Below are 22,254 nucleotides of genomic sequence, written 5' to 3'. Positions count from 1 at the left end.
TAGTACACAGCTTATTTTTTTCCAGAAATGACTTTTAGACCTAGACTTCTTAGAAAGTGTGTGTTCTGACGTGTTAGCGCTTTGAGCACTCGTCAACGACTGATCGCTCGACGGCATGGCACGTTACTATTATAACCTTTACCAACTTTAGTATTGTACACAATACCCATAATGCTTAGACTGATTTGATGTGTAATCTAATTGTTATGACTTCACCACGAAAATTAACTAAATGACCGTCTTGATCGACGATGTGAAGATGCAAGTTATTTATAGTCTTGACAGTGACTGGTAGGTAAATAATTGGTGATGGTACTTCGATAATCTTGTAGCCTGGTGAGACAGCTGGAAAGAATTCATATATGGTGTGTACCTTATGCTCATTTATGTATGCCCCAGATGTAATTTTTATTACACTCGACGCGTAAAGCGTTAACTTTGAGAATGGTTACTGGCAAGTCGGATTCGTAATCAGTATTTGGTGACAATACGCGACTCGTGAAACCCAACAATTTGCCGATAGAATCTTCTGACTGGAAATCAATCGATCGATTACACTTGATCATGCAACGAAGGGTGTTGTTATTCGGCTTGAGTTTGAGGGTTATGCCTTTTGATGTAAGTGCCTCTTTCAAACTCTTCTCAATGTCTTCAATCTCGTAGCTGCCTGTTGGCAAAATTATCACTTCTCCTCCCACGTAAAACTTGTTATTGCCTGTATCGATGTTTGGTATTGAATTGAATGTCAACAACTCAACAAGTCCGAGAACGTAATTTTTGTTAGTTGAAAGTTCAAGCGGTGGTAAATATTGAGCTTCTAATACAGCTGAAGTTCCAGACAGGCTCAGTGTTAGTGAATCTTCCATGACTACGCGAACTAAACTGACTGAAGCCGAAGCAGAACCAACACTTATCTATTATTCAGAAGAAATTTCAGGCAAAGATGCCCACAGTTGTAGCTATTGTAATCTTGATAATGCTCCTGATTGTACTTGACTCTGCTCACATTCCAATATTCCATGAGATCCTGAGGTGGCTGCAAATCTCCAAAACTGTCAAAATACACTATATCGTTGCCTTGTTTTCGATAGGCGACCCAATGCGTGCCTGGTCCGCTTTTATCGTCAAGATTCACGATTGCTGATTCGCGATAGTGTGGTCCACTCACTGGTAGTGTATTTCGCATGTAAACGCCCCGAAAATATGGAATTTTCAAGATGCGTGCATATTTTAGAAGATCGGCGTCAGTGCGCGTTGCGGCAATTCGAAGTTTTCTTTTCCTCAAGCCTTGTCCACGTTTCAGATACATACCGTAGCCCTCTTTGTAAGTTTCAGATAGATACCTCGGCCACCGAGCACAATAGCTTCCATTGTTTTGCTATGTCTTTGGCTTTCGTCAAGCTGTCGTTTAGCGGCGCTAGCATCGTTCACTGCTTTAGCGATACCAGCAGCGCCACCTGCTAATGCACCTGTTGCACTCAAACCGGCAAATATCGGAATGAGAAATGGTAGGAATCCTCCGATTATGGATGGGACTGGCAGCACACGTGGAATACGTACATTTTTCTTGCCTCCAGCCTTGTTTACAGCTTGACGAGCAGCCTTAAGAACGCTGCGAATGACTGCGTGAGAGATGTTGCTTGGAACAGCAGAAGTAGAAGTAGCTTTGATCACTTTAGCCAGCGAAATAGATGGCTTCTTCTTTTTAATTCGTTTCAGACCCATTCCAAACTTGGATTTTGTCTTCATGGTGCCTGCTATGGCGAGAGCAGCTGCTTTTTCGCCAACTCCCGCGTCTACCGCCCGGACTTGCTCCCAGGCTTTTGCGGCCAAAATCTTATCTGCACCGTTTCTTGCTTCGACGTTTTCTCGATTCTGTGAGTAGGCAATATCGTGCTCTTTGCAAGCTCTATCAAGATTATTGATACCAGGATCTCCACGTGCTAGTCGTTTCGCTAGTTTAGTGCCGGGACCGCAGTACTGATATCCCGGAATATGCAGCTCTACTGGAAGCTTGTTGATGAGTGTATTCAATAAACCACGACCTTTACGTTGTTGCTGCTTATGCATGATCATGATACATGAGAGGACAACTCTCGACTGATCCCAATACATTATAAACGCGTTTTTTATAGCTAACAGCGATAGTTGCTCTCCAGCTGATGAAGCGTTAACATGGATTTCCAGCAACAAAAAATCAAGCTGCCGGTGTCGAATTTCGATACTGTAACAGAGCAGCAGAAAATGCGAAAACATCACGGGGAATTACTGCCTGACAATATTCGAGCAGTATTTTGTGAACCATCAAATTGTGGTAAAACCAATACACTGCTCGCTCTCATAACGCATCCCAATGGACTCAAATTTGAGAACGTGTACATCTATTCAAAGTCGCTGAAACAGCCCAAGTACAAATTTCTCGATCAGCTTTTGCGACCTCTGTCTGGTATACAGTACTTCCACTGCAGTGAACATGATACTGTTGTGTCACCTGACGAGGTACTCTCTGATTCAATTATGGTATTCGATGACGTCGCCTGTGAGAGACAGGACAACATCAGAGCCTTCTTTTGCATGGGAAGACATAAAAACGTAGACTGTTTCTATCTCTGTCAATCATACGCTCACGTGCCGAAGCATTTGGTGCGCGATAATGTGAATGTGCTAGTAGTTTTTCGTCAAGATGACGTAAATCTCAAACACATATACGATGATCATGTGAATCCTGATATGACATACACAAACTTCAAAGCTTTATGCTCAGCATGCTGGAAAGATGGTCAGCATGGATTTCTTTTAATCGACAAGGAGCGACCCATCAATGATGGGCGATATAGAAAAGGTTTTGATTGCTTCGCCACAAATATATAACGTACAGCAGGCGTGAGTACATACAGTAGACTGCGATACATAAAAGAGTCAACATGGCAGACTTTCGATGTGAAAAGGCAGTTCTTCAGCAAATTGATAAAGCTAGAGAAGCAATTTGACGCAAACATAGATTATTGAAGCAAGGTAAAGCCAGCATGGAAAAAGCTCTGGGGGAGACTTTTAAGCCCATAGTAGATCCGCTAGAGAATCTGGTGAGAGTGAAGGAAGAGGTTAAGCCAGATATTAAACAAGAGCTAAAAAAAGAAAAAAGTTTCGATGATGATGAAGAGGAGGAGGGTGATGATACCCTACTCAATTTTGAAAGTGCTCAAGAGGATAGTGAGGATGAGGAAGTTGAGAAAGATAGTAAAATAAAGCTATCGTTGAAACAAAATCGTCAAGAGAAGGACGAGAAAGACACTGAAATAAACAACAAGCATCTGTCAGCGTTAATGCAAAATCGTCAACGATATCTCGATCAGGGTGTTTCGCATTTGCCAAAAGGGTCAAATACTCGAGATTGGTAATTCACCCATAGAAATCACCAGAAATAATGTGAGCGTTTTGAATAGGAAATATCCAAAAACTGAAGGACTGCAAGAGCTGCTTTTTTAGACTACGTTCAGATGAGGCGTTGATTAAACCAGATGATTTGCAAAATTATAAAAAGATTCTCGAAGCTACAAACGCACATAGAAAATATTACAGTCACAACCAGTCTATGCGTCAACAGAACAGTAATAAATATAATAACATCATTGCTCCACTTCTTAAAAGCAAGACTTGTGGTGGGCTTCTACCAAGATATAAAATGGCAAGAAAAGGCTCTCTCATGGACTACATATACTGGGATGATCCCAACGAACCGTTTATGCTCATGGCTGAACGATTAGCTGGCAATAATAGCCATCTGAATGAAATCCATTCCATCGTCGAAGAGTTGCGAGAAGTTAAAATTATATATTAACCGTAGTCACGAGCACGTTAAATCCAGTATCAACATGAGCATCGATGTGTTTGGACGTCAGTCAAATCGCCCCAAAGGTCGTCGTGGTCCACCTGGTGTTGGCTACAAACTAACTGCCGACGGACATTTCGACATTGGAAGCAGAAGATTGTGTAACGTAGCAGAGCCCCTAGAGCCAAACGATGCAGTGAATTTAGCAGTCCTTCAGCGATAAATTAATTCGGAAATACGCAGCGTTTACGAGATCACAAGTGATCTGAGACATCGATTGATGCTGTAGAATTAGTTGTGCAAATCGCAAAGGATGAGAATGCTGAAAAACTGAGAAAAATAGATTTAGCTATTAGTGAATTGTATGAGATTCTGCTTAAAAATTCTCAGAATAATAATGACACATCAAAAGGCGAGACTAGTAGAGGAACTGCATAAACCAGCTCGACGTAATTATTATCAGCGTCGACGGTTTATAATGTGTGGCTTGGACGATACCTGGCAAGCTGATCTGGCGGAGATGCAGCCTTATACACAAGAGAATAAAGGCTACAAATACATGCTGACGGTCATCGATGTCTTCTCAAAGTATGCTTGGGCCGTACCTTTAAAGCATAAAACTGGCAAAGAAGTTGCAGCAGCAATGAAGTCTATTCTGCAACAGGGTCGTGTGCCAAAGAACTTGCATACCGATCGACGTAAAGAATTTTACAACTGCTCGTTTGAAAGCCTCATGAAACAGTATGGCATAAATCTCTACTCGAAATACAGCAATCTTAAAGCTTCCATCTTCTCAAGAACAAGATGTGGATGCAATTTAGTTTACGAGGCAAGTATAAATGGCTCGATATCTTACCTGATTTACTGGCAGAGTACAATAACAGCAAGCACCACACCATTGGGATAAAGCCTAAGGATGTTAGCAGAGAGAATGAAGCTAAAATCCTTAAACGTTTTTCTCATCAAAAAAGCAGAAAAAAAGCTAAATTCAAGGTTGGAGATAAGGTGCGAGTGAGTAAAATGAAGCAAGTATTTGAAAAGGGTTATACACCCAACTGGTCGACAGAGATTTTCACCATAAGTCAAGTTGTGCCAACGCATCCAGTACTGACGTACAAGCTGAAGGACTACCAAGATCAACCTATCGCTGGTGGCTTTTACGAGCAAGAACTTCTCAAAGCCAAATATCCAAATGTTTATCTTGTAGAGAAAGTATTGAAAAAGCGAGGAAATCAGTTGTATGTAAAATGGTTAGGATTTGATGATTCACATAATAGTTGGATAAATAAAGCAGATTTGTAAAAGTTCAACTACACTGATTTTTACACCTTTAATCTGCTTTATACGATCTTTTCCGTTTATGCGTACACTATACGTTTTACTGCGTAGTCCCACGAACTCAGTCATAATTTGTCCACAGCACTCGTCTTTCATTAGACCGACAATTTTCTTATTGACACGAGGCATTACAAAAATATTTTCAGCTGGATAATCTGAAGTGTCAAAATTCTGAATATCTCGTTTCATGAATGCATAAATATCTTCACAGCCAATTTCATATATAAAACTTATACCTGTTTTTTTCTTTCGAGAGTGATATACGCCTCTTCTTAATGCAGTATAGCTGTTGCGTATTATTGAGAGCTCTCTATTTCACTACAATACGAAGCTACTACGTATTATCGGGAGCTCTCTCTCTCTCTCTCTCTCTCTCTCTCTCTCTCTCTCTTCCTCTCTCTCTCTCTCACACTCTCTCGTACGCTGCATGTCGTCAATGCGAATCGTAAAGTAATTTGCACGGCTAGCGCGCAACGTTTTGGGAGCGTGGTGACGTCAGCGGCTGACGAGTGCATCACGTTACAGTACGCTGTAATTGCTGTTATTCGTTAGCTTCTAATGCATTGCGAAAAATATCTGTCGTTGTTACACGCCAGTAGAATGTATAGATGTCTGCGGGAATGGTAGCGTGAGCGAGCGAATGGAAAGCATAGAGCTGTCTCTAAGAGGCTATTTAAGTATCTTTGAGACCAGAGTTTATGCGCAAAATATTTGGCTAAACGAGAGAAAAATCTCGAACGCACTGAAGTGATAGCAGTCAATAATAAAGCAATAACAGGATGTTTAAAGTATAAAGATGCTCGCGAAAAAACAGTGGATGCAACTTGATTGCTTTATCTCACCGCGCGAGTCATCATCTACATGCTCATCGATTGACGTTTCACTGACGCAAGCATCACACGCTTCTAAAATCTCTAGACCCTCTGACCTCGAACAGCCTCCTGGAGACAGCACGCTGCCAGGAGTTCACACTGAACAGCACGCTGCCAGGAGTTCACACTGAACAGCACGCTGCCAGGACTTAACCTTGAACAGCACGCTTCCAGGAGTATACCTCAGACTGCTGGGAGTATACCCCAGGCATCATGCTGTCGGGAGTATACACATCCTTGGACCGCGTGAATTTTCCCTATCCCTCCGAGAAATTTTTTTTCTTCACTTAAGTAAGGCCGGTTCTGCCTCCCCCCACCACCAAACATCTAGAAGAATCCTTTTGTATTATATCTAGATAATCAAAAGTATCTATTTTATTAATTTAAGTTTTACTGCTTCTTAAGTAAGGCCGGTTCTGCCTCCCCCCACCACCAAACATCTACTTGAATCCTTTTGTATTATATCTAGATAATCAAAAGTATCTATTTTATTAATTTAAGTTTTACTGCTTCTTAACCTTGTACTTTGTTCATGAGCACCTATAGGTTCAATGCAGAAAGAAAAAACATACAGTGATCTAAACAAGGCGATTAGCAACAAAAATGACAATTATGCACTTAAATGTAAGAAGCATGAATGCAAATTTTGAAAATGTAAACATATTTTTTGAAAGTCTGATCGTTAAGCCATCCGTTGTTTTGTTCTGAAACATTTAAGCAGGCAAATCATAATTTTGTTTAACTAATCGGAAGTAACTATGAATACGAGTCTTACTACAACGATAGTAGGATTAATAGGAATGACGGAGTTATAGTATTCGTAAATACAAACTTGGTTCAGAGCACAGAAATTGTTCAACAAGGTAGGATTAGAATTGTAAATACAAAAATTAACTTAAATAATAATAGCAATATTGAAGTCTCATCTATGTACAGATCTCATGGCATACCTAAGACTAAGTTTATATTAGATTAAAATAAATATTGGATAAAAAAGAGGAACATTAAAAATCACTTCGTAATAGGAGATTTCAATATTGATATATTGGATTGCGATCATGTGAGCCAAGAATCCCTGTGTAATTTCTTTGAGAAAGGATATATTCCTGGATTCATTGGAATTACGAGGCCACCTGTGGGCATTGCAAAGGGATCTTGCATTGATAATATTTTCATAAAAACTGATAACTTAAATACAATTACTTATAAACTCAAACTATCTATAACAGACAATTATAGCTATACCACCCTATATTTATAGCTCTCAATAAAATGAAAATAGTACATAACAAACCAACAATAGTTTTAAATTATGAAAAATTAATAAATAGTGCTGAAACAAGAAACTGGAATGAAATTATCACAAAGCAGGGTCCTAATTTGGCCACAGATAAATTGTCGTATGAGATTAAATAATGTATAGGATATCCAAAATGAATCAAAGAAGGCTTCAACAGGTGGAGAGGAAAAATTGGATCACTGATGCGATAATTAAATCATGCGAAACCAACGAATTCTTATATAACTTATGAAAGTTGGATATTAATAATGAGCAACTTAAAACTGAATACAGAACCTATTCCAAAATCTTAGAGAAACGTAATTTCCAAACACCAATTTGGACCAAGTGATAGTTTACAAATAAGTATGGGCGTTCCACAGGATATGATACTGGGTCCACTCCTATTTATTTTATATATAAATCATGCTCTAAAAGAGATTCCACTAGAATCAATTCTATCGTACGCAGATGATACTGCAATAATAGCAACAAGCAATACGTGGATAGAGTCGCAAAAAAATATGAATGAATTTCTCACTGTGATACACAAATGGTTGGCAGTAAATAAGTTATCTCTAAACATGGATAAAACAGTTTGTATGACATTTGGAAGCTATTGCGACAGTGTACCAAAGCATATTGATGTAAAAATTCAGAATAGAAAGATAGCTAAAGCTAAGAATTACAAATACTTGGGAATTGTCATTGACTTCAATCTAAAATAGGATAAACACATCCAACATATAATAAAAAAAACAAAGTACCTAGTATATATTTTTCATAAACTATCACATACTATGTCAATAGAATAGTAGCCTGGGATGGTGTCTATAGAAATAACAATGATTTATTGCAGTTTACAAAGGAAAATTCTTAAGATAATCAATAAAAATAATTTTAGCATACAAGATAGTCCATTAAACCTAGAGCAACTTTTTAATTTTGAATCTCTTAAAATCCATTATAATGATCTCAAAACTCAATTCAAACGTCCACAAGTTTTACTAGGAAAAAAAGCTTAATTGTATCAAAGAGCAAAAAACGAGTAAGTGATAAAAACAGTTATAATAATGCTATTATAACTTATAATTCTCTACCGAATGAGCTCAAGGAATTAGATATAAGCAAAACTGCGGCAAAAAGTAAAATTAAAATTTGGATTAAAACCAAAACTTATTTTTCCAAATAGTTATAAATTTGTTAAATTTGTTAAATTTTAAGAAAAGAAAATGTAAATAGTGTTGTTGAAAGGGTCTGATAATGTAATTATCTTTAGTTTTAAGGTACTAGTTCTAAGTTTTTCGTTATATACTAAGCATATACACAGGTAAGCTAGTTTACCTCTACAAGGCTTGCTAGTATGCGTACTGTTAATGTATTCTATGTAAGCTATTATCTTGGTTTAATAAATAAATAAACATATACAAAAATTTTGTATCGATCTGTGTATTTAGCGTAAGCTAATTGCTGATATTAATTATTGACTTTATTGTTTTTTTCAGTATTAAATTTTATAAAATCTATTATTTTTAGTCAACTTCCAATACAAGGCATGGGATTAAGATATAGTTTAACAACAACATTGACATCAAAGCTATTAGCTAAATGATGTTAGCTAGCTAAGAATTGAAAATCACAAAAAGGTTTTTGTGTAATATTCCAGTAAAAAATAATCACAAATTAAAGAGAATAAGTATTAATTCTGAGTATAAGTTATATGTTATGATTTAAGAATTTGTTTACCGGTTTGATTTTGAGCTTCACTCATTCCAGACAAAGATATCTCAGTTTGTAATCCTGATGGAATAGCATGAATAATCCTGGGTAAAGAACGAGGATTTCCTGCTGCTATTGTTGTATTTTTTCTGCGACGCTTTACTTGTTGTCTTAATGCATGTTTAACCTTTTTACTATGTACCATGCTAGTAAAATTTAAACAATTAGAATCATCTTCAATGCTTCCACAATTTTTTAAATTAAATCTTGTTTCCATAATGTAGTTTACTTTAAATATTTTATATCATTAAAGCAGAATATAATTTTATGCCATAAGTTAGGTCCATTAGTAATGTTGAAAATTCAATAGAGCAATGTATAAACATCGTTTTGAATTTTTATGAAATTAATACATAAATTTATGAACTTTGCTATCTGTGAAAGAAATACATTTTTAGATATATATTTCTTTTTAAAGCACACATAATTTGCAATAATTGATGTAATTGTATAAATATTTTCCAGCTTCTTTGCTCATTGTTATAACTCAAAAAAGTATATGCAGTAATATAAAGTAGTATTCTTTAGAGCATTTAATTTAATTCTTATATTAAATATTATTATTTCATATTATGCAATTAAATATCAAATTTATTTTGATTATTTTAATATGAAGAATAATAAAAATAATATAATAGATTTTTCAGATTGTCATTTTTGGATTACATTATAATTATAATTCTTTGATATTTTTTCCAAATTAATTAATTTTGTATTTAAAATAACTTGATATGCGTAGACAAAAACAATATTATTTCAACCTTTAAATCGGCAAAGTAAACAAATAAACACCTAGTAAACATCTAGGGCACAAAACACAAATTTAGCTATAGAGAAGTAAAAGAATAGAAACATAAAATCCGGAAGCATTAACAAAAAAATACTGTCACGAAACGCTAGTCACATGTGTAAGTCGCGCTTGGTGGCGCTACCGCTGCGCTTGAAACGTATAATAAGGTCACGTGGTATGTGGTGGCAAGTTCAACTATCAAGTTGGAAAATATTTATATATTTATGCAATGCAATCGTGGAGATATTCGAATTGATTAAATATATTAATGGTGGACTAGACCCTTTGAAGAACGTCTAGAGTATTACATTTCAATTACATATTATTATGTGGATATTGAAATACAGTAAAGAAAGTTGATAAATATTTTGAACTCTGTTTGCAATCCACCTCTTTATCAGAGTGCTTGAAGTGTGTTATAGTTCAGAAATTAGAATAAAGATATATATATATATATATATATATATATATATATTTATATATTTATTTAGTTTCATTTAAATCTAAGAGATGGCGCTATAAGAGTAGTAGGCATGTTCGCTGCTTCAGGCGTAATGCTGCTGTGAGGAGTAGAATACGTTTGACTGCCGAGCAGTGTGGACGCATGGCTCGTTGAATTCAAATCAGAAAAAGCATAACTTGTTTTAGGCAGCTTCTTGCGAACTTATTAACTATTATATTTAATTTTGGATTATTTCCATAAATTTGTTATTTTAAAAGTTATTTAAGAATTGAGTTGACTGTGTGTTTATTTATCCTGACAACTAGATATATTAAACATAATTAAATGTTTAATTATAATTGTTGTAATATAGTAAGTATTATAATCTTGATTATTAGTACCAAAATGGTACACGTCGCGCCATCTATTGGTCAACTGCGATTTTGTGCATTGAGACGAGCTCACGCGAGAGCTGACGAACCGCGCATGTCTCGCGCTATACTCTAATCGACTATTACGTATTATATCATATTCCGTGTGTAGAGCAGACTATGCTGTACTCTACTATACACTTTTTTTCTTCTTGCCTGTAAGATTCCGATGTGAGCAGACGTGCCGCCGACTAGGCTCTCAAGCCTTTTACAATATACTTAACAATAAATTAATCTCAAGTTGTTGTTTATTGATCCAACCTTTTTCATCATGGTAGCAGAGCGTGGTTGGTATTTATATTTTATCCCGCATGTCTACTCATATGAGTGACATGAGAGATATGTAGTGTAAAACTAAGTGAGGTTAGAAGAAAAGCCACGTGGAAAGTAGTTAACGGTTATTGTTAAAAAAAAGTAAATCGCACAGTGAAAAATTGAGCAGTGAAATTAAAGAAGAAAATATCTGGAGAAATTATATGCATGTGAAGCATTGATATTCGAATTTTCGTATAGAAACGTCTGTCGATAGAAGAAGATTTTCAAGTGAAAATTAACCGGTCAAAAAGGGTTAAAGAAGAAAAATATAAGCTCAGTGACGTAGATAAAGTCGTCAGCTACTCAACAATTAAAAGATTTTTAAAAACTAATCAAGATTTAAGTGCGATGCAAGAAGATTAAAGTCGGCGAGTGAAACACGTGGTGAAGTGCTATTTCAGAGCACGTGCAAATTAGAGGTTAAGCACATGTACTTGTGGCTTAAGCCTAAAGTAAAACAAGAAGACGGATTAGAAGCCAAAAATATTGAATTAAAAGAAAAATCAAGAAATCAAATTAGAAAAATATTTTTAAAAGCACTCAAGAAGATTATTAAATTAAAAAATCAAGTATACGAGAGCATTAGTGCAAAAGAAAAAGAAATGGCTAAGCAAGCGAAAATCGAAGACATTATGATACCAGTGTTTGATGGTGCAAATTATTCCAGTTGGAAAATTAGATTAATGATCCTGTTAGAGTATAAAGAGTGCAACGAACCAGCAATAAATGAAATGCCTGATAAATATAAAGGCAAAGAAGATGATTGGAAAAAGATTGATTTAAAAGCTCGCACTATGATAATTAGTGCTATCTCAGACAAACAATTAGAATACATCGGTGAATGTAAAACAGCTCTCGAGATGATAACAAAATTCGATAAAATGTATTTAACACAATCAACAGCTTTGCAAATTATATGCAGAGGAAAAATCGAAGAAATCAAATTAAATAATTATAATTCAGTGGAAGAATTTTTTGTAGAATTCGAAAAAGTAACTAATGAATTCAAATCAGCTGGTGGGAAATTAGAAGAAGTCGAAAAATTGAGATATCTACTTAGAGCTTTACCACCAAGCTATAGTTACATTGGGGATTTTATAGATGTTATCCCAGAAGACCAAAGAACAGTAGACTATGTAAAGTCGAAAATAAAAGAGAAAAATATGACTAATGCTGAGTCAGATAATAAAAGTAATGCCAGTACCTTTGCGGTACAAACCAAAGGCAAATGTTTTAACTGTGGAAAATTTGGCCACGTCATAAACGAGTGTACGAGACCACAGCAGCAGAGCAACCGAGGACGAGGTGCTCAATACAGTCAAGGTCAACGAGGTCACCAACGAGGAAATCAACGAGGCTACAACAGAGGGTTCAACAGAGGCTTCAACCGAGGCAACTACCGAGACAATCAGCGAGGCAGAGGTCAAGGTCAACCCAAAGCTAAATCTTCAGGCGAACAACAGGGCGACTACTCATCCGAAGCATGGCTGACCCAGGTCTGCAACCCAGAGGTAAACCAGATAACTGCGTTAGAAAATAGTAGCGAAAGTTTAGGTCAAATTAATTGGTTACTAGATAGTGGCTGCACAGACCACATTGTAAATAATGATAAATATTTTGATAAATTCGTATATTTAAAAAATCCTATTGAAGTAAAATTACCTGATGGTAAAAGTTTGAAAGCTACTAAAATTGGAACTGTAAAATTACTTTTTAAAAATTATTACAATCAAAAACAAGTAGACGTAAAAAATGTTTATTATGTTCAAGGCATTAGACAAAACATACTGAGTCTCTCTAAAGTCACAGAAAATTATACAGTAGTAGCAAAAAATGATGATGCCAAAATTTACAATAAAAATAGAGAATTAATAGCAGTCGCAAACAAAAAGGATAATCTATATTTTATGAAAAGCTATGTAATTGAAAAGGAAAATAAGCAAATGTTTGTAAATTCATTAAAATTAACTGATAAAGAGAAATGGCATAGAGCATTAGGTCATGTTAACTTTCAATATTTGAACAAATTAGTGAAAAATAAATTAGTAAAAGGATTGCCAGAAAAAATAGAAAATGTCGAAATGAAATGTGGAAATTGTATAGAGAGTAAAATGGCAAATGTACCGTTCGAAAATAATAGATCAAAAACTACGGAAATTTTAGAATTAATTCACACAGATTTAAATGGTCCACATAACACAATCGGTTATGGGGGAGAAAAATATTTTGTAACTTTCATTGATGATTATAGTAAGTGTACTAGAATTTTCTGCATTAAAAATAAATCAGAGACTGCCAGTTGTTTAAAAGAATTTGTTAGTTTAGTAGAAAATAAATTTAGTAAGCGAGTTAAGAAATTACGTTGTGATAATGGCAAAGAATATTTAAATAAGGAAATTTATGATTTTATAAAATCAAAAGGAATTGAACTATTGCCATGCCCACCGTACGTCCATGAATTAAATGGAGTAGCGGAAAGATATAATAGATCCGCAATGGATATGGGCAGATGTTTAATGCGTGAAGCAAAAATTCATAGGCGATATTGGCCTGAAATTATGAAAACAGTAGCTTATTTAAAAAACCGCACAATTGCAAATACAGCTAAAAATAAAACGCCATACGAAATATTCTTTGGAAAAAAACCAAATGTTGATCATTTAAAAATTTATGGCAGTCGAGTCTTTGTACGAGTACCAGAAGCGTTGCGAAAAAGCAAATGGGACGATAAAGCCCAATTAGGTGTACTAGTAGGTTATGTAGAAAATGGCTATAAAGTTCTCGTCAATGGTAGAGTTATTCATGCTAGACATGTACAAGTAGTCGAAGAAAATACAGAAATTATTTGCTTAGAAAAACTTGATGATGAAAAAGATAGAGATTTGGAAAATAGCGAATCTGAAAATGTAGAAAACAAACTAAACTCTTTTACCCATACTTCGACTCTCGAGTCAAGTAGGGGTAATGAAATAAATTTCGAAAATCGTATAGATAATTATGAAAGTAGAGAAAATGAATTAAATTCTGATATTGCTGAAAATGATAATTCAAGTTTAAAAGTACAAAGAAAATCTAATAGAAAGAAAAGTCCTGTAAATAGATACGGAAATCCTGTAACTCATTTTATATATGTAAATCATATTGATGCAAATGTACCAAATACATTCGAGGAGGCGTTAAACTCAAATGAATATAAACAATGGAAAATTGCGATGGATTCCGAAATCAATAGTCTTATGAAAAATAAAACTTGGCAAATTGTTGAAAGGCCAAAAGACAAAAAAGTCATTGATGTGAAATGGGTCTACAAAAAGAAAAACAATAATGTGTATAAAGCGAGATTAGTTGTAAGAGGATTTCAACAAAAGGAATATTTAGATAATGTTTATTCACCCGTAGGAAAAATGCAAACTTTGAAAATTTTATTGTCGTACAGTTGTAAAAACAATTTATTTATAGAACAAATGGATGTAGAGACAGCTTTCTTAAACGGTGATGTAAAAACCGAGGTGTATATAAATGAACCAAAAGGTTACGAAACAGGTGACAATAAAGTTTGCAAACTGCAAAAGGCATTATACGGACTGCGAGAAAGTCCTAGAGCTTGGTACGATTGTTTTAATAAATTTATCGAAAGCTTAAATTTTGTGAGAAGTAACTACGATTACTGTCTATACGTAAATAATACGAACAAAGATTCAATATATATTTTAGTTTTTGTTGATGATCTCCTAATTTGTTGCAAAGATAAAAATAAAATAGATAAAGTTAAATCTAGTCTAATGCAAAGATTTGTGATGAAAGATTTAGGCAAAATAAGCCAATATATAGGTATTGATATAAATTATAGCGATGATAGACACAAAATGACTTTAAGTCAAACAAAATACATTGAATCTTTAGCCACTAAATATAATTTAGAAAAAGCCAAATTATATGATACTCCAATGGAGTCAAATTTAAAACTAGATCAAGCTAGTGAAATTGATGAAAATATAAAATATAGAAACCTGATAGGAGAATTATTATACATTAGTACAGGCACAAGGCCAGATATTGCGTATAGCGTAAATTATTTAAGTCGATACCAAAGTTGCTACGACCAAACACATTATAAATATGCGTTGAGAATCCTAAAATATCTGTATAAAACTAAAGATCTAAAATTGACATATTGTGATAACTTGAAAAACGAAATATTAGATTGTATGGTAGATTCCGATTATGCAGGTGATAATGTAGATAGAAAATCTACAACAGGCTTTGTAATAAGACTTTATGGTAATGTAATTTTCTGGAAAACTCATAAACAAAGCACTGTAACCAAATGTTCAACTTTCGCAGAATATACTGCTATGTCAGAAGCAGTAACAGAAATATTGTTTGTAAAAAATTTATTAAGCGAAATGTTCAATGTAGAATTCGATAAACCAATTAATGTGTATGAGGATAACTCAGGTGCAATTGCGATTGCAAAATATGGTAACTTCACTAAAAACTCGAAGCACATTGAAGTGCAATATCATTATATTAATGAGAATTATGAAAATGGCATAATTGATATTATAAAAATAGACTCTCAATTCAATTTAGCAGATATGTTAACGAAAAGTCTAGATAAAACAAAGTTTATAGAAAATAGAAAAGCGCTAAGATTAATTTGAAATGTAATAGAAAAATGTATCGAAAATGAAAAGTTAATGCTAAAGATCAAGATTATAAACTTAAGGAGGCGTGTTGTAATATAGTAAGTATTATAATCTTGATTATTAGTACCAAAATGGTACACGTCGCGCCATCTATTGGTCAACTGCGATTTTGTGCATTGAGACGAGCTCACGCGAGAGCTGACGAACCGCGCATGTCTCGCGCTATACTCTAATCGACTATTACGTATTATATCATATTCCGTGTGTAGAGCAGACTATGCTGTACTCTACTATACACTTTTTTTCTTCTTGCCTGTAAGATTCCGATGTGAGCAGACGTGCCGCCGACTAGGCTCTCAAGCCTTTTACAATATACTTAACAATAAATTAATCTCAAGTTGTTGTTTATTGATCCAACCTTTTTCATCAATAATAATTCAGAAGTGAAATATTCCAACAAATTTAAGAAAGAAAAGGTTTGAACGAACAGTGAAAATTGTGACAACGGATTTTGAGTTCCGAGAAATGTGTTGCGTCGAATGTTGTGTTGATGTCGGAGATCGACGATTTTGAGAAATTTGTAGAGGATAAACAGTTGCATCATATATTATCTGGCAATATGTCGGACAAGCAGTTACAAGAAGCTTTAGTTGAAATTGAGAGGCAAAAGGCAAGGAGATTAGAAGAACGTCATGAAGCCGAAAAGAAATTAGTGGAATTACAAGCTGTACTACAGCAACAAAGGAGTCAACTGAATTCACAAAATTCTAATAATCCCAGCGAAACATCTACTGATTCTTTAGCCTCAGCTATTACGTCTCTTAGTGATGTGATGAAAAGTCAGTCAGAGACTCTTTCAAGTTTTCAAGGAATATTGAAAAATATTACCCTGGCGAGAAAAATCACGTGATTTCTCACACGATCAATCACGTGATCAGTCACTTGATTTCTCACATGATTTGTCACGTGATTTCTGACGTGATTTTTAACGTGATTTCTCATGTGAGATATCACGCCAAATAATACACTCATAAAATTGAATCATTTCTTTCAATTAAAATAAATTATTTTATTTTTACTAAACAATTATGTAAAATAGATTTGTTAATAATCAAAATAAATTGACCGCAAACAAATTTTAAAAAAACGTTGCCCTAACCGAAGATCGAACCCCGATCCTCAACTTCCCAATCTGTTATCTTACTGCCTGAGCTATTTGTGCTGTTGTAAGTATTGAAATTCTATACTGTTTTTACCTAAAAATATGTTTGATTTATGATTTTGTACAATTTACAAGTATACTTCAAGATAAAAATTGAAAAGATTTAAAATATTTTCGAAGTTAAGATTGCTATTTATAATAAATTTGATATTACCATTATATTATTTAGCATAGAAGAATTATTCTAATTTACAAAGATGAAAACGCAAAATAAACTTATGTTCAATTGTAAAATTAGATTTTTTCATTTTATTAATAAATTATTTTATCAATTAGCAGCAAATAAAAATAGCTCAGGCAGTAAGATAATGGATTGTGAAGTTAGGGACCGGATTTCAATCCTCGGTTAGGGCGTTTTTTTTTAAATTTTGTTATTTCGGTCAATTTTTTGGATTATCAACAAATCTATTTTTCATAACTGTTTAGTAAAAACAAAATAATTTTATTTTAATTAAAACAAATTCTATTTTATGAGTAATTTCTGACGTGATTTCTCACATGAGAAATCACGCCAAATAGTCATGTGAGAAATCACGTGATAAGTCATGTGAGAAATCAAGTGACTGATCACGTGGTTGATCATGTGATAAATCACGTGATTTTTCCCGCCAGGGTTACTCAGGTTGATCAAGGTTAAGTTATATCTGCAGCTAGTGCTCAGAGTATTATTCGTGAATTTTATGGTAACGAAGGTCTAGAAAAAGCGCAAGTGTGGTTAAACGAGCTTAAGAATACGAAGACTTTGTATAATTGGAGCGATGCTATTATTTTGAGTGTTGTCAAATCGCGACTAAAGAAAGGAGCGTGGAAATGGCTAATGAAAAAATCAACAACAGTCGTAAAAATTTAAGCTTTCTTAGAAGCATTTTCAGCAGCGTTTACGTATAAAAGATCGCGTAGTGAAAAATTGAAAGTCATGATGGCACGTACGCAAAGTCATAATGAACCAATACAAGACTATTTTCTTGATAAAGTGTGGTTATGAGAAGGACTAGAATTTACTGTGAATGATATACGTGATGAGGTAGCAGCTGGATTGTGGTCAAGAGAATAATCGCAACATATTTTAGGTAAAAGTTATTTAACAAGTGATGAAATTCTACAAGATTAGTTCGCGTTGAGAAAATTCAGAACGGCCGAGTTCAAAGAATTAACGAGCAGCGTGAGCGACGAACGACAACAAAGGATTCCAAGTACGGAGGAGGAACCAGTAATTCCACGAAATCTTGGAGAGCGAACGAAACGGGCAACAGTGTTGTGTACCGGAAGTGTAGAAATCGCACCCAGTGGCTGACTTCAGACCGCACAGAGTAGAAAAGTAATTTCTGTAGTCCGTTTCGCGAGAGCTGCTCATTGCTCGCTTCTGGCAGACGACTTCTCCTTCTGCTAGGCGTAAACATAAACATGTGTACCGTCTGCAAAGGAGAAGTTTTATTTAATTTTGTTTATTTAGTTGTAAAGTGTGACAAGCTGTAGAAGATATGTTGGAGCCTCCAAGGATTGTCTCCGATGCATCTCCTGAAATTCTTCTACACGCATTGGTCTAGCTGCAATTATTTAGGTTACAGTATGTATATATTTTATATTTATTTATATTTATTTATTTATTTATTTATTTATTTATTTATTTATACATATATTTTTAGGTTGGAATCAATGAGCAGTCTTCACAGAAATGTCCAACATGAGTTTGGAGACACTTCTTTGTCGATGCTCTACTGTATACAGGGTGGGCCATTTTAATCAAAACAGTCTAATAACTCCTAAATTAAGCCATGAACAGAAAAATTGTTCAGATGAAAGTTGTCCAGGATCAAGGGGGACATCTTTTTGTGCAATTAGTTTTGACCTTGAACTCAAATTTCAAGGTCATTTGAAGGTCAATATTTTTTTAAAAATAGGAACCCCTATTTTTGATAGCAGATTCAGAAAGAACAGGAAATTTTACATCCGAAACGTCCGAAAGTCAACATCCTCTAAAAGCTCTAGCAGTCGATCTCTGAGCAATGCCAAATAGCTATTCTGTTTAACATTTTGACCGAAAAAATATGGCCCAATCAGGCAACCATTAATGATCCCACACCACACCATTAAACTCCATCGGTTTTGATGGTCAATAGCCCTGTACCAGTGGGGATTTACAGGTGACCAGTAGTGACTATTGTGCCTATTTAATTGACCATCACTGCGAAATATAACCTCGTCAGAAAACATCAGAACAAATCTGAAAAAATCTGGATCATTTTGTAAAACTCCTAAAGCCCAGTGGCAAAAGTTAATACGCATTAGAAAATGGCGTGGCCTCAGCTCATGAACTAATCTTATGTGGTAATCGTGATAGTGAAGATTATTGAGAATTCTCAATGCTGTTATTCGTAGTATACCGATTTGTCTTTCAATTTGTCGACTACTAATTTGTGAATTGAGATGAACAGCTACTAAGGCAGCTATAACATTAGGATCATTTTCGTTGTATTCGTGGTGTCTGCGTTGACGACGAAGATGACTATCTAGTGAATTTCAACATCGGCATTAAAATTAAATTCATTTTTTATGCATGCAATTAAGTTAAGGATTTGTTTTTCAATATTTTTTATAATATTTAGCAAATATTCTTTGGGTTATAAATATCAAATGATTTTTTCATTTTCAGATTTACTAAAAATTTATCTGCAGGTAAAATCAATTTGAGCACATTTAAAGGAGAGGGCGAGCTAACAAACTTAGAGCTTGATGAAATTGTGTTAACTGACTTATTGGAATTTCCATCATGGCTACGATTGACAAGTGCATGGTGCAACAAAGTTACTTTCCGTATTCAATGGACCAAGTTGAAAAATGTTCCTATATTTTTGGTGAGGATCTAGTCAAATTTATCAGAAAATTTTTGCATTAAGTAATAATCAATAATTAATTTGCATTAATTATTGATATCTTACAGAGTTTAAATGAGGTAGAAACATGTGAAGATCTAAGACATATGTCTTCCACAAGGTTTGTCTTCATACGCAGGCCCTAAAATACTCATATATACATAAAATAATTGATAGAATCACTGTTGCTGTCAATACTGTTTCTGTTATATTCAAAAGTCCTGCATTCATAGCCAAAGTTCAGGTATTTATACAAACTATATTATCACTTTACCATATACGTATGAATATAAGAAAGATTTAATTATATTGATTATTCATTATTTGTAATTCTATGCATAGATGACTCGTATAATGGTAGAATCAAAGTCCCCAACATGGCAACAATGTGATTTGAGAACCACAAGAGTTAAGGATCCCGATTGAAGCTTAAGTACTTAAATATATAAAAAATCTCGCAAGCTTGTTTGACAATCGTAGAAGCACATTTGAAAAATCGAAAGAAGGGAACGAACACAGTGGCGCTTCCTTTCACGACAAGAGGTTCTAGTAAACCTTTATGTTGGAAGTATAAGAGCGATACAATCAGTCTAATCATTTGATACAAGAGGGCGTTATCGGTCGTACGTCTCGTCGCGTCTCGTTGAGTCCGTAGCTCTGTCGAGTCACTCCGTTGCTAACTATGTCACGGGTCGGTCGGTTGCTACTACCTCTATGTATCAGACCAAGCGCTTACTAAATAAATTTACTTTGTTTATTCTTAACTTAAGAGTTTGTCATTTCTGCATATACGCTCATACCCATTGCAACACTTTATAAATAAATTTATATTAAATTAACGTGCATCCACCTAAATGTCTCCGGTTCTCCGGTTCTCCGATTCTCCGGTTCTGCGGTCCTAAATGTTCACTTTTTTATTATATGAGAACGACAAGTTTTTTAGGCGATTGTACAACATATAACAAATTTAGTGCCAACGTCAGCAGAAGGTAACAATTTTGGGAACCGTCTTACGAATCGTGTAAGCGAACTGCACACCTCCACTGAAACCTTGTATTGCCGACATTAGCACAAGCGTTACTAATATTTAAATATTTAGGACCAGAGAAGTTTAAAAATAAATATTGTATTTAAAGCTTTTATAAAGTGTTTTGTTTTCTGCAGGTACATCGAATGTTTAACTATAATTTTGGAAACCACACCAACGTAAAGTCATCGCTTCAATAGTTATCAAATTAGTTTTATATTGTTATAATACAGAAAATATTATAGTTTGAAAATATAGATTGGTACCTACTTAAGAATTAAAAATCTATTTGTCCTCTTAATAAGTTTCATAATAAAAATGTTACAATATTTTAAAAGTGTCAAATTATCTTCAATTAAAAATGATAATCCTACAGTATGATTTCATAAAATGTATGAACGATGTATTATCACCAACGAATTGCAACCGAGCGAGCGTCAGCGAGCAAGGCGACCGTTGCTAGTAAACTTATTATTGCTAGATTTATTTCAATAAGAATATGTATTTTATTTATTTAAATAAAAATAGAATTTTTGTATACAAACTTTATACACTGTGAAATTGATTTCTTTTTTCTTTCTAAATGTTGATGTAATTCTCAATTATGATATTACATTAAAAAAAATTAGTTTTACTGTACAGTATAGTTTAATGTTTTTCGACAATAAAAACTATAATTATGATTTGAAATTTTATATTATAACAATACAAATAATATAGTCTATCGCCTATCAGTTAGGCAAGTTCGTTTGCCAGAGAACAAATGTTTGGGCATTCTGTTTCCAATGAATCTGTCCGCCTCACTTGAGACCCTTTTTGCGGCGACCTTCCTTCTAATTGCTTTCAAAAAGTGGTTGACAGTATGTGGGAGTTTATTGTAGGGTGTGTTAGAACGAGAAGGTATTCGCGCTCTAAACTTTGTAGAAGGATGTCAGAAAGGTGCAATAAGTGAGCAGACGTCGTTAATGTAAAGTACAGGAACTCTTGATTATTCATTAAACTAGAACTGATAACACAGGCTTTGTATTCTCTCTCTCTCTAAATCTCCAGCGTGTGGCTTCTTCGAGTGCCGAACGAATTCTCTCTCTCTCTCTCTCTCTCTCTCTCTCTAAATCTCCAGCGTGTGGCTTCTTCGAGTGCCGAGCGAATTCTTTCGGGCGTCGAAGCTCGAGTGTCTCTCGCTTCGCCACCCATCGTGGCGGTTGGCCAGTGGCGCCTCGGAGCTGCCGGTGGTCGAGTGTGGAGACTGCTCTACTCGAATTGAGCCCTCGGCACCAGGAGCTGCTTCCTCCGATGACTTCGGTGGTGGGTGGCTCGAGCCCCCACAGGTGTGTCTGTTTGCATGCACCTGTAAGTGTGCTTACCTGATACGTATTCTCCCCGGTTAGAAAAGGTTGGATTAGGTTAC

The 22,254-nt window shown here is 34.8% G+C and overlaps 1 protein-coding gene and 1 long non-coding RNA gene across 5 annotated transcripts in view; one reads left to right on the top strand and one right to left on the bottom strand.

The window, feature by feature from the left end:
• The window catches only part of LOC100116027 (MATH and LRR domain-containing protein PFE0570w), a 370,048-nt gene extending 360,015 nt beyond the window's left edge, over positions 1 to 10,033 (bottom strand). For all 3 annotated transcript variants that reach the window (XM_031928145.2, XM_031928147.2, XM_031928146.2), the window contains exon 1: positions 9,065 to 10,033. In XM_031928145.2, coding sequence (XP_031784005.1) covers positions 9,065 to 9,314 — 250 coding nt within the window. In that variant the 5' untranslated portion in view covers positions 9,315 to 10,033. The remainder of the gene's footprint in view (positions 1 to 9,064) is intronic.
• Positions 10,034 to 19,215: 9,182 nt separating this feature from the next.
• On the top strand, positions 19,216 to 21,395 carry LOC107981516. 2 transcript variants are annotated; one of them, XR_004227321.1, is made up of 4 exons: positions 19,216 to 19,513; positions 19,600 to 19,801; positions 19,888 to 20,063; positions 20,162 to 21,395. It is a non-coding gene; the product is annotated as an uncharacterized LOC107981516 (long non-coding RNA). The 2 variants fall into 2 exon arrangements; XR_001729452.2 differs by having other exon boundaries at positions 19,216 to 19,801.
• Positions 21,396 to 22,254: the final 859 nt, after the last annotated feature.

The sequence above is a fragment of the Nasonia vitripennis genome (genome assembly GCF_009193385.2).
Source record: "Nasonia vitripennis strain AsymCx chromosome 4 unlocalized genomic scaffold, Nvit_psr_1.1 chr4_random0003, whole genome shotgun sequence".
In the NCBI taxonomy this organism is placed as follows: Eukaryota; Metazoa; Arthropoda; class Insecta; order Hymenoptera; family Pteromalidae; genus Nasonia; species Nasonia vitripennis.
The sequence above is the reverse complement of the archived record's forward strand: the minus strand, read 5'-3'. Positions and strand labels throughout refer to the sequence as shown.